General features: G+C 32.1%; 1 protein-coding gene across 1 annotated transcript; it reads left to right on the top strand.

The window, feature by feature from the left end:
* Window positions 1-9,921: 9,921 nt before the first annotated feature.
* Window positions 9,922-11,004, top strand: LOC149541059 (uncharacterized). The gene has a single exon (XM_089799791.1). It carries the CDS (start codon window positions 10,208-10,210, stop codon window positions 10,793-10,795), a length of 588 nt encoding a protein of 195 aa, XP_089655917.1. The 5' UTR covers window positions 9,922-10,207; the 3' UTR covers window positions 10,796-11,004.
* The last annotated feature ends 3,147 nt before the right edge of the window (window positions 11,005-14,151 follow it).

Below are 14,151 nucleotides of genomic sequence, written 5' to 3'. Positions count from 1 at the left end.
GATTTTTATACTAATGGTTATTATGTTATTTGAGAAGAGCTTATATTTATACTAAGTTCGATTTTTTCTTTATGAAGCTAACTATAATAAATATATCATAAGATGACCTTCTATAACTTATATCATTCATTTTTAATAATGTCAAAATCATATGACTATTATAAATTTTATAAGCATTAACAAAATGTAACCTCAAAACCATCAATCATATTAAGAAATCATACACAATATACTAATTGTGTTTTGTCATATATCTTGATGTTTAAGCTCTCTAATAAGTACTTAAATAATTTGGGAATAATTTAGAGATTTATGCACCTTGCATTATGACATAATAAATTATTTTACAAGTTTAATAAATTAATGCATGCACCACAATCAACATCAAAGAAATAAATAATTTGATTAATCATTTTGGGTTTGGACACAAATCCACCAATTCCCATCATAAGAGTGTTGTTGATGTCAAAGTACATGTTCTTCTTATGGTCTCCACTGACTTAACTCTTATTCACCAAGGGATGTGGACCAAATTATTTTGAACCACTTCCTTGAAATCTAAGTCCCATAATGTTTTTAGCATTAGTAGTTAGATAGTCATCAAAGTGTATAAGAAAAAGTTAGAAGATATGTTTATCCTAATTAATATAAATATTTAAATCTTTATTGTGTCCATAAACTTCTATTGCCAAGTAAACACACATCTTGAACTTATCTAAATGCAACTTCAACTAGGGGAAGGTACTCAATAGTAAATCAAGGTCCAATAACCATTCACTCTTCCTTATAGTGACCCCCCAATAATAAATAACCCTACATAGCAATACATAAACAAAATTAACCAAAAAATAATAATTAGATCCCTATACATGTTCAATATTACATAAGGGAAGATAACCAGTAGTGAATACAATTAACTTTGTGCATTCAATTGAGGTACCAAACAATGTCAAAAATATCTAATTATTTTATGACATCTCATTGTGACTTATCTGCTTAAATCTAGTGTTTCATCTTCTTATCAATAACAATCCACTCTGTAGAAGTTGTTACTTGCTACAAGGTATAAATTGAACCACTATTGAGGTTATGATTGTCTAGTATTGGGTGACGCCTTTTTTTGGCCACTTTTTGACCTGTACGCACATAATGACTTCTATAGAGTGGATTGTTATTGGTGAGAAGTTTACACCTTAACTTTAATTACTTAAGTCACATACATGAACAACCAAAAAGAATCACACAATTTAGCATTGTTTGGTACCTCAATTGAATGCATGAAGTTAGCTCTAGCCACTACTAGGTGTAGACACCTAAATTTGATTACACTATTTTAGTAATCCTATTTAGTTATCTAAAAAGGCATTATTAATTAAATTTCTATTTAATTAATCCTTTGTCATCCCCTAGTTGATTAATTAAATTAATCAACTATAGCCCTGATTGATAAATCAAATAATCTATTATTTATCAATTAAATCCTTTTCTCCTATCTAATTCCAAAAATCCCCATTTATTAAATAAATCTATTTGATAAATGAAATCCTCAAATTCAAAAACCCCTAACCTATCTCTAATCCTCCATTTAGCCTAATCCACCCCATCCACCCATACTAACCAAGCTTAGCCACTAACTTACCCACCCTCATTAATGTCATCCACTTGCACATCTCTAACATCCCTAATCTAATCCTAAACCCAAGCCTAATCCACCCCCTAATGTTGTCACATTCCTTAAACAAGTTTAAGACTTTCCTAATCCAAACCAAAGTCTCCCCTCAAAAAACCCAACCACTAAGTCATGAGTGCTCTTACAAAACATAAAGACTCTTACAAGCCCACTCATGACTCTTACACCCAGCTTCCATACTCTTCCCTCTTCCACACTCATTCCTCTTACATCCCTCTTACATACTCAACCCCACTCATCATGACTTTAACCAACCCTTTACCCTACCCTCTCACACTCATCCTCCTTGTGACAAGTGTCACCTTCCCATTGGTGCTAAACAAGCACAATCCATGTGCTCCCCTTTGAGTGCATCTTAGCCCTCCTTAAGCCTTCATCCATCCTTGCATCTAAGCCCTCCATCTCTCTACCCCTTAGCCTATAAATTGAATCCCATCCCAAGCCATTTCATCAACAATCTTTGAGCTAAAGTTACCATGCTATTTTGAGAACCAAAGCCATCAATATTACCCTTATAATGCCAAATTGAGAGCTCACAAAGCTACCAATTTGCCATTACCCATCTTCATTGAAGCAAGCTTTTGAGCATCTTGAGCATACATCCACAGCAAAAGGACACATCTACAGAATCAAGAAAGCATGGAGTGCTTTTTCTTGTGAGGTTTGCACTTCTTGTTTTCTTCCTTTGTCTAAGCATATATGTGAATTTAGTTTTTGGTTTGTGAATGTTTACTTTATTTGTTAATGTTCTTTGCATACTGATTCTGGTTCTACACTAGGTATCTTCTCCTAACAACTTAAAGAGAAAAAATATATACTTATAGAAAATATGTTTATATAAATAAATCACAAAAAATAAATTTTATGTCTAAACTAAATACCTTTATCGTGCTCCAACATCTTAATCAACACAATTAAAAAGAAATATGCATCCATACTTGAACATAATTACATTGATGTTAAATACTAATCGTCATTATGTTCTTTGATAATACCTCCTAAATGCTAAATATTGATCATTTCTCTACCAAATCAATCATATCATCACCTTTCTCTAACCTACATTACTCATCCCTAATAATTAGTATTTTCCAACTTTTCAATCCTACTCTTTCTTTCACAATAATAATGATTATAACACATAACATGTTATCTGGTACAATGTATATGAGGCCACCAAATGGTTGTTAGCAAAGGGACAACTTAAATGCACCCATTCTTGGTGTTCTTAGTTTAAGTGTGTTATATTTACACTATGAGAAGGTGCATTTTCATGGCACCATAGGGAGTGCTACCAAATTGCACCCACTTAGAGAATATAAATATAAAGTACACTTACAAAGTAAGTAATGGGTGGATGAATATACTTACAATCCAAGTAATGGATGGATGAATTTTTATAAATATTCATGTTATGTTGTCAATCATTCTCCACAATGTAAACAAACTAAACTTTCTCCATTGGAAACACACTTTATCTCCCTAATGTGAACAAACCATGTTGACTAGGCCTTAATTAGTAGTTGTATATCATTCTCCAAATAATTGAAGAGGGTTTGGAAGAATTGAAGGTTATGGGAAAGTACAATAGTGATACATAAATGACAATTAGGCACTATGAGCTCACACAAGAAGGAAATGGAATAGGAATTTTTATTTCATCACAAATATTGTATATTTTATTACAAACTTAAAAATATTCCAAAGATATTTCATATTGTTTGATTTCATATTTTTTTAATCCTTAGGCAATATATAAAAATGTGTAGAACATAATATCATCCAAATGTAGAGTTGTAGGCGAAACAACTATTATCCATATCATATATATTAACAAAAAAATACATTAGAAGTGTTAAAAACAAGGGGCACATGCACCAAAGTTCCTGCCTTCATGTTTTTATGGTTGACTGAAGCAGTATTACATGAAGGGGAAATTAAATTAGTTACAATTTTTAGCAAAAACTTGTTCACGATAAAAATTTTGAGCTACTTAAATAAAATAAAATAAAATTGTTGATTACTTAAATCAAAGTACCAAAATATGTAGTAAGTTTGAGGGGTAGTATTAATGGTATTAAAAAAATTGAACAAAATTTTAAAATAGTAGCTAGTAAAACATAGTGTAAAGTTTAACAAAATAACATTTTACAATTGTCAAAAATAAACATCAATGTAAAACTAATAAGAAATATATATAAAATAAGAAAAAAAAAACATTTAACTCTATATTTGAACTTGGTAAGATAGCTAGTAAAATATAGTGTAAACTTAAAGAAATAACATTTTACAAATTACAAAAATAAACATCACTGTAAACTAATAATAAATATATTTAAAATAAGAAATATAAAATATTTAACTCTATATTTGATTAAAATATCTAAATTATACAACTTAAAAAACATTTAACTCTATAATTTCATATGACTTCTTTTTCATAAACTATCTTAAATAATAAATATATTTAAAATAAGAAATATAAAATATTTAACTCTATATTTGATTAAAATATTTATATTTGAACTTGGTAAGAAAAATAGATAGGGATAATTAATATTGATTAGACATTCATTTCTGAAGTGGAAGATAAAAATGATTGTTTTTTTTTAAAGTTAATCCACTTGTATTCCTAAAAAGTTGGATTCGGAGGATATTGTTGTGCTTGCTAAAGATATCTCTATTGAGGAGATTGAGGGAGCTATCAAGGCTCTCAATAATGATAAGGCCCCGGGCCCTGGTGGTTTTCTTGTTGAGCTCTATAAATCCAATATCAGTTGGATCTGTAAGGATCTCCATGACTTATACTCTGAAGCTTTGTCTATTGGCTCCTTGGGACAGGATGTTAATAGAGGGATCATTAAGCTCCTCCCCAAGGATGGAGATAAGACCCTCATTAGGAATTGGAGGCCGATTACCCTTCTTAATGTGTCATATAAGATTTTAGCTAAAATTATGGCTCTTAGGTTAGTCAATATTCTTCCTAAATTTGTTAACTCTACCCAAATTGGTTTCATCAAGGGTAGATATATTCTCGAGAATCTCATAACTAGTTGGGAAGCCATGGAGTGGTCTAAATGCTCACACCAAAACTCGGCCATGCTTCTTTTGGATTTTGAAAAGGCTTATGATAGGGTTGAATGGAGGTTTATTCTAATGATGTTAGAGGCCTTCGGTTTCCCTCCCTCCTTTTGTAATACTGTGCAGGTGCTTCTTAGTGATGCTTGTGCTCAAGTTGAAGTTAACGGTGTTCTTTCTGCTCCTTTTTCTCCAGGGAGATCCATTAGACAAGGGTGCCCTCTGGCACCATCTCTTTTTGTGATTGCTTCGAAGGCTCTCTTCTATATTCTCAGAGATAATTCTTTATCTCCTGATGTCAGAGGTATCTATTTGCCTAATGATGAAGAGCTCATCAATTGCCAGTTTGTGAATGATACCGCGTTGTTCTTTGAGCTTTCAAAAAGCAATTTTAAGGCTTTGCAATATAAACTTAGTTTCTTTTGTTCTATATCTGGGGCTAAAATATCTCAAGCCAAATCAGTTTGTTTGGGGTGGGATGTGCAGCCCCTGGATTGGTTTCCTCAATACAATTTTCTTTGGGGAGGCCCCAATAAGATCACTAGATATCTTGGTATCCCTTTCTCAGTGGATCTTGCCATCAAGGACATGTGGTCATGGGTTAAAGAGAAGATTGATAAGAAACTTAACAAATGGCATAATAGGGCATTATCTCTGACAGGCAGAATTCAAGTTTGCCAAAAGATGTTGTCCTCCTACACCATTTACTATTCCTCTGCATGGTTTTTTAACAATTATCAGATTGCTGAAATTCAGAAGTCCATCAGACAATTTCTTTGGTCTGATGGAAAGGGTAATAATAAAATTCATTCTGTTAGGTGGGCTTGGTGCCACACTGACAAGGCCCTTGGGGGTCTTGGGCTGAAGGACTTAAGAATTCAAGGTATTGCCCTATCTGCCAAATGGATTTTTCAATCCATTGAGGGTGATTGTCCTTGGAAAGTGTTAGTTAGAAATAACATTGAAAGGGGTGTGCCTAAGAAAGCCAAATCTTGGACTAATCTCCCCTTTGGCGACCTCATTATTGGTAACTTTCCTATCATGATCCAAGGTTCCATAGTTTTTAGATCTATTTGGAAGGCTTGGGACCATGTTAGGAAATTCATCACTAACAAGGATTTTCATTGTAATGATCAACTCCATGGTGAAAGATCAATTTGGTGGAATCTTCACCTAAATGGTAAACCTTTGGCCCTTACCCAAGGGTGTTCTGCCAGATTGTGGGCTAAGAAAGGTATTAAACAGTTCATAGATCTCTTTGAGCAAAACCAAATCACTCCTTGGGATGAGCTTAAAGATAAATATGATATCCCTGATTCCCATAAAAGAACTTATAACATGATTGTGCAAGTTGTTAATGGTCTGCACACTATATGCCATGTTGATTCTCAAAGGCACCTAAAGTGTAAATGGCCTGGTGGAGTGGTCACGAATCTGCTTAAGGCCAAGAATATATACAGAATCCTAGATTGTAATACTAATATTATTGATCATGTCAATGTTGTTTGGTACTCTTCTTATGATGCTGATGTTTGGAAAAAATACTTTGATATCTTGTGGAAGAATTCTGTTGAGCCTAAAATTAGATGCTTCAGATGGTTAGTCATGTTGGACAAGCTACCTATTAAGAGAGATTTATCTAATTCTGATTTTTGTAATTTATGCAGAGTTCCTAAAACTGGTAGACATATTCTTTTAGATTGTACTTTTGCTAAAGAAATATGGAGAATGTTTGGCATTGTTTATCCTATTGATGTTAATATTCTTGATATTATCACTGGTCATATTAATGGTCTTCCTAAAGATACCAATTTATTTTGGAATATATTGTCATCTAACATTCTCTAGCAGATCTAGAAATGTAGGAACGAGGAAAGATACCAAGGTAAGCCAAGGGACCTTATTGAATTTTTTCGAAAGCTCACTTATTTTAAAAAAAATTTGCAGGTGCAAGCTGCTATGTTGATCGAGCGAGACAAGATGAGATGGTTCCTTCATGATGGGCATGCTGCTTTTAAGCATGGATACCAATGGCGTAGAACCTTGGATGATCTGCAAGCTTTTGAGCAAGCTTGCATTGGGCTAAATAGAGAAATCTGTAAGAAAGTGAATGCTAGAAAGGATGATTTATTCAGGCTGATGCAGATTCAAGAATGTAAAAGCGTCGTTTGGATGGAGGGTCCCTTAGGTTGGACTGCCTGGGTGGTCAATTACTATGATGTTCTTAGTTAGCTAGTCTTTCTCCTCTTTTTGTTATGTTGTGCAGCTGAATCTGTTCTTCCTTAGTGAGGCTTGGCCTCCTTGTTGATTTTTGTGGTGGTACTTTGGTTGCTCTTTTTGTTCTAAAACTCTTATATCTAATAGAAAAAAAGTTAATCCACTTGTCACAAATGTGGAAAAGAGAAAGTTGTAATTAATGCTTTCATTAATAGAGTTGTTAGAAAATATTTGTATTTTTGTTAAAGAAAATTAATTTTTTTCATTGCCTTTTTTATCATGGGCCAATACAATTTTCAAAAAATTGTATTTTTTAATTTTACAAAAAATTTAAATTAATATAGCTTTTGCAAACATTAGTATATCTTCGAATTTTTAGATTTATACAACTAATATGGAATCTAATGATTCCATTAGTTTCTTCCAAAGGCACGAACTAATAAAAAATCATTGAACATTGAACATGTGCAAATCACATCAAGTCATTTTCTAATGTTTTAGCTCCCTCACATGTCCCTTAATGACTTAGGAAATGTTAAATATTTCTATGCCTTAGATCATGAAACTTTATGAATTGATATATCTAAGAAATAAATTTAAACATGTCGATTAACATCAAAGAGAAATAATTTAATTACTATTTTTTCAATTATATAATTTTATTATTATTTATGATAATATATGTAGTATTGATGTAGTAGTAAATATATTATTTATATCCCTCAAAAAATCAACTATTACATACATAAAGATTGGGGCTAAATTAACTAAATCCACCCACTTAAACTCCAAGACATATAATGTCATTGACATCCATGGGTAGATCCTCATCAAAATATATGAGGTAAAGTTGTCAAGTATGGTTATCACCATAATTATCATATATGTATGCCACCTAGAATTCAAGTACAACTACATCGATACGATTGGTATACATTCTCTAATATATTCCAATTACGTGTTTAAATTTTCATTATTTTAGTAAACATCAATTCCCATATAAACGCTCATATTAAACTTACAATCTTATCTGGTTGCAATTTCAACTAATAGCTTAAATAACTTTAGTGTATGCCATTTATCTTTAAAAATAAATCACGCAAATTACAATTCATATTTTCCTTAACACATTTATCACTTTGAAAAATTTAATCCATGCAATTAAGAACATAATTCTTATCCATTCTTAAAATGTAATTTATTTGTTTTTTGTACTAATGGTCATAATGTTCTTTGAAAAGACCTCCTAAATACTAAAGTTTGATTCTTCCTTATAGAAGCTAGTCAAAATATCTCATAAGATGACCTTTTATAGCTTATATTATTCATTTTTAGTAATGCTAGAGCCATATGGCCATTATAAATTTTATTGACATTAACAAATGTAACCCCAAGAGTATCAATCATATTAAGAAATCTTAGACAATATATTAATCATGCATCGTCGTATCCTAATGTTTAAGCTCCCTAATAAATTCCTAAATATTTTGGGAAGAATTTAGAGACTTATTTATCTTACATTATGACAAAACAAATTATTTGACAAGTTTAATATATTAATGCATACATTGCAATCAACATCAAAGCGAGAAATAATTTGATTAATCTTTTTAGGTTTGGACACAAATCCATCAATACCTGTCATATTAGTGTTGTTGTTGTCAATGTACATGTTCTATTTATAGTCCACACTAAATTAACTCTTATTCGCCAAGGGATGTGGACCAAATAATCTTGAACCACTTCCTTGAACTCTAAATTCCACATGTCATTAGCATTAGTAGTTAGATCGTCATCAAAATCTATAAGGAAAAGTTGGAAGATATGTCTATCACGATTTTTATAAATATTTAAATCTTTGCTATGTCCATAAACCTTTATCACCATGTAAACACCCATCTTGAACTCATCTTCTTATTTGATTGCAACTTCAACTAACAACTTAAAGAGAAACAAAATCTACGTATACCAAATATGTTTATAAAAAATTGCACCAAACAATTTTTATTTTTCTTCTAAATACATTTACTGCTCCAAAAACTTAATCAACACAATTAAGAACCAAAGTTTCACCCATTCCTTGAATGTAAGTACTTTGATGTTATGTACTAATGATCATTATGTTCTTTGATAAGACCTCTTAAATGCTAAAGCTTGATATGTGATCTACCAAATCAATCTTATCATCACCTTTCTATAACCTAATTATTTCATACCTAACCCTTTCTTTTACAAAAATAATGTGTTATCTAGTGTAATGTCTATAAGGCCACCAAAATGACTACTACTATAGAGCAACTTAAATGCACTCGTTTCTTGTGTTTTTAGTTTAAGTGTGTTATATTTACATTGTGAGAAGGTGCATTCTAGTGACATTGTAGACAACACTATCAAAAAGCACCCACCTCAAAAATATAAATATAAAATACACTTACAATAAATAGATGAATGGGTATATTTTCATAAATATTCATATTATGTGACGACCATTCTCCTCAATGTAAATACACTAAACCTTCTCAATAAACACTCTCTCTCTCTCTCTAATGTGAACATACACTTACAATAAATAGATGAATGGATAGATTTTCATAAATATTCATATTATGTGACGACCATTCTCCCCAATGTAAATACACTAAACCTTCTCAATAAACACTCTCTCCCTAATGTGAACATACACTTAACAATAAATAGATGAATAGATGGATTTTCATAAATATTCATGTTATGTGAAGACCATTCTGCCCAATGTAAACACACAACCTTCTCAATAAACACACACTCTCTCCCTGATGTGGACGATCCGTGTTGACTGGGAATTGATTAGTAGTTGTATACCATCTTCCAAAGAATTGAAGAGGGCTTGGAAGCATTGAAGGTTGTGGGAAAGTGCAAGTGAGATATTTATTTGCAAGTTCGAGGTCACTGAATTCCCCCAACACAATTCAATGAGAACCCCAACACAAGGAACTATTATTTGGTCCACAAATTACGCACAATCAAGAGGGAAGGAAAAGTATAGGAAAACTATGATAGACTGGTCAAACTGCAAACGTAAAGTAAAATTATTCATCGAAGTTAAGTAGCCGGGAAATTTCATCCAGATTAGTAGTCCACACGGCCACGAACTTCCATAAATTTGTCTCGGAGCCGTACTTTTTTATGTTACATCTCTGCAAGTAAACAGAAATCTCTAATCTCTGCCAAGAAATTACTGCAATGGGCGCTTATCTTTCTTGTGTCTGTTCGCATTTAATGTCATCCAACGCAATTAAATTGGTATTTGTGGACGGAAGGTTGCAGGAATTCGAGAAGCAAGTAAAGGCGGCAGAAATTATGTTGGAAAATCCGCAGCATTTTGTATGCGAGGCAGCCGCTTTACATGTGGGCCGCAGAATAAATCCCCTGCCGGCAGACGAGGATTTGGAATTAGGGCATCTTTATCTCGTTCTTCCCATGTCAAAATTGCAGGGTTTTGTTTCCCGCTCAGACCTGGCCTCAATTGCAGCCAAGGCCAAATCCGCCATTAAAGCAAGCTCCAAGAGCTCCGTCAGAATTTTCCCAATGTTGGGAGAATTGGGGCTTTTCTTCAGGGGAGGAACAACAAATTATGAGCAAGGAGATGATGTTGATCATGATTTGGGGGAAGATTTGGAGTGTGATTTAAAGATTGTTGCAGTGCCAAAGATGGATGTTGAAGGGCTTTCAGATCTGCATATGGGTTTGGGGAAATATAGATTGGGCAGTTGCAGATCTTGGAAACCTAATTTGGAGACCATAAGAGAAGTGGAAAGGCTCAGGGCATAACCATACTTTTGTATTGAGTATGCAAATTTCACGCCCCACTTTTCATTTCAGTGGTTTCAGATGCATTTCTATTTGCGTCTCGTACACAGGAGAAACTTGTTTATTTAATTTATCTCTGCAAATTCTTTGTTTTAGTTTGGAAATATACAGAGCTCAGGCCATAGAAATTGACTGAAATGGAATGATTAGTGTTTGCATTTCATAATTTATTTATCTCTGCAAATACTGTTTTTTAGTTTGGCGATATATTTAATTCAGGCCATCAGATTCATATCTATAAATTTTCCTTGCAGAAGCATAATTTGTACAAACAGTTTGAAGTTTGTTTCATTTATCTCTGTAAATTCAAATTTAAAGTCAAATTCATCAAGCAGTTTGGCCTTTTTTAAAATTATATTTTTCTGTAAATATTTGTTTAATCAACATTTCTGGTACTGTTCAATGATCTATCAGCCGAATAAAGATAGAATATATGTTTTGATTTATAATTTTGTAAGTAAATTAATAAATTCGGTTTAATAATGTTAATATATATAATATAAACTATCTGTTAGCATCAAGATTATGAAGAATTCTCAAATATTTTAGAGTTGAGTTTCATATTCAAGTTTTCCTATGGTTTAATTTAAATTCTTATTATAAATAAATAATTTAATTATTAAAAATGATGGAAGACAAATTCAATATTCCAATGTTTATTTTAGATCTACTATAATTGGTTAAAACTCATTTTTGGCGAAACAGACATAGCCATTCTAGAATATAACAAATTTGAATTGACATGAATCATACAATTATTGAATTGATTATATGCATACCTAGTGAATAAAGTAGTACTATAGATACCAAATTAGTCACAATTATACATGACAATTTGGGTGTCACATCTATCTTCTAAATAACTAATATTTTCTTCTTATTATTATTTGTATATTAAAACAAAGCAAACTATGTATGAGAGTTTTCACTAGAAGTATATAGAACAATGCAAATTGAATATCACATCTTTGAATTTGATGTCAAAATTATCAATTAGTTAGGTATTTTTGGATTATATGATCTATTATAAGAATACAAATAGAATATGTTTTGATTTAAAAAAATTGCATGTAAATTAGTAAATTTAGTTTAATAATGTTAATATGTATGGTGGAAACTACCTTCCAAGATTAAGATTATAAGTAGTTTTCTAATGAGTTTGGTAATAGTTCTTCTTATGGTTTTGTATAAACTTTTATTAGAAATAATCAATTTAAGTATATTTATTTTTGTATTTATCAATTTAATTATTAAAAATGGTTGACAAAATCTAATGTCACAATTTCAAATCTATCATAATTAGTTCAATTTATTTTTTGGCTAAATATATATAATAAGTCTAAACTAGAACAAATTTGAAGTTACATGTTTTCTTTCATGATGAATAGTAAATCATCTAATAATTGAATTGATTATATGCATACCGAGTGTATAGAGTACCACTGATACCAAATAAGTCACAACTAAAAGAGATACTAGATAATAACAACTTGAGTGTCACATCTCTCTTCTAAATAAATGATATATTCTTGTTCTTTGTAGTTTAAAACAAAGAACACTACATATGAGAGTTTTTCCTAGAATTGGATGGAATAATGCAAATTGAATATCACATCTTTCTTGTAAATAGCTTATAATTTTGTGGTTAAATGATTTTTAGAGGAAAGCAAGTTAAGTATGTGAGCAATTTATATGGTTGTGTAGAAAATTTCCTTCTATTTTAGCTCACACTCATAATATATATATATATATATATATATGATTTATATAGTTAATAAATGATTTGAGTCATTCGAACAACAATGTGGCATATCCATAGGTTTCCCATAGAACTATGGGGAGAATGACTCTGCAAAGACACGTCATCTTGAGAAGTGGTGGCATCCACTAGTACACCTTTGACTTCCACTATTTAGTGAATTTTGTTTTGTGACACTGTGAAGTTTTACTTCACAAGTATCTCTAGTAGAATTCAATAATTGTGTGTTAGTAAACTTTATAGTCAACTCCCCAAATTGGGTCTCCTTCCAAATAAATCTATCATCGTAGCTTGATAGTAGGATTTTCAAATTATGAAGAAGGGCTTGAAGTTCCAGAGCTTTGGGGTTGAGGTTGACAAAATCATCAAAATACAAAGTAATGCATTTCCATTTTCTTCTGCCTAGGTCAGTATAATCCGCAACAAAGTCACTAACCCAAATTTTCAAGGTGTTCACTAGCTAACAAAAATGACTATCCACCAAGGGTATTTCCTCAATCCACCTATCCTCCCAAAATCTAACCCTTCTGCCATTCTCCATCTACCACTCTAATTCCTCTCTAACGATGGTCTATATTTGAGATTGTTATTTCATTTTTTGGAGGGAGTTAGAAGGCAATTAGAATTCATATTGTTGTAGAAGTGCTCCCAATGCAAGTACTTATCATAGATGATTTTACACCAATCAACTTAGGTTTCACCTAGTTCTAGTAATTAGGGCTTTATTCAAGTTATTTATCTTTCTAATTCCCAAACCCCCAATAGCCTTCTATGGGAACACAATGTGCCAATTCACTAATGATAAGAGGTTTTTTCTTCCATACCAATTTAGAGGAAGATTCTCTAAATCTTCTCAAGTTTTTCTTCCATAGAGCCAAAAAATTTGAATAAAGAGAGGAAGTAAATTGTGATTCCTTAGAGGTGGGTGACTATAAGTTGGAGCTTCCCAACATTTCTTAAGAACTTTCCTTTCCAACTAGCGAGTTTATTCTATATTATTTAAAGGAAGGTATTCCATAAGGTTGGGGTCACATCTTCAAGATCAAGAGAAAGGCCCAAGTAAGTCTCTAGTATCCTAGCAGTTTGACAATTTGTAATGCTAAGAATCTTAGACTACATAGCAGCATGAGTGTTAAAGAAAATAGAGGCTTCTTTCACTCTAGGTAATGCATTGACATGAAGCAACTATTAGCGTTCTGGTCATGTTTGTTATTAGTGACATACACTTATTCAGATTGTGAGTTCATACCAAGCATATTGTACAGTTAATAGTGTTCACCAAGCATTTCAGTTGCTACTGAGTTCCATGGACAGATTTCAGTTTGAATCGAGCAGTTACTACAGAGTTGAAGATCAGCAGTGTAACGCAAGCATTACAGTGTATGCCAAGTTTACCAATGTAAACTGAGTTGTGCAGTGGTTACTGAATTCGCAGTTGATGTGATGCGAGTCCAGTGTTGACCGATCTACTCGATGTTAACCAAGAGACTCAGTTTATACTGAGCTCAAGGTGACAATGTTTACCCAGCTATATAGTATGAATCAAGTGATTCAGTTT

This window comes from Cupressus sempervirens, chromosome 9 (genome assembly GCF_028749045.1).
Source record: "Cupressus sempervirens isolate cs-2001-9-10 chromosome 9, ASM2874904v1, whole genome shotgun sequence".
Taxonomy (NCBI): domain Eukaryota; kingdom Viridiplantae; phylum Streptophyta; class Pinopsida; order Cupressales; family Cupressaceae; genus Cupressus; species Cupressus sempervirens.
This window is presented reverse-complemented; position numbering and strand designations above follow the sequence as displayed.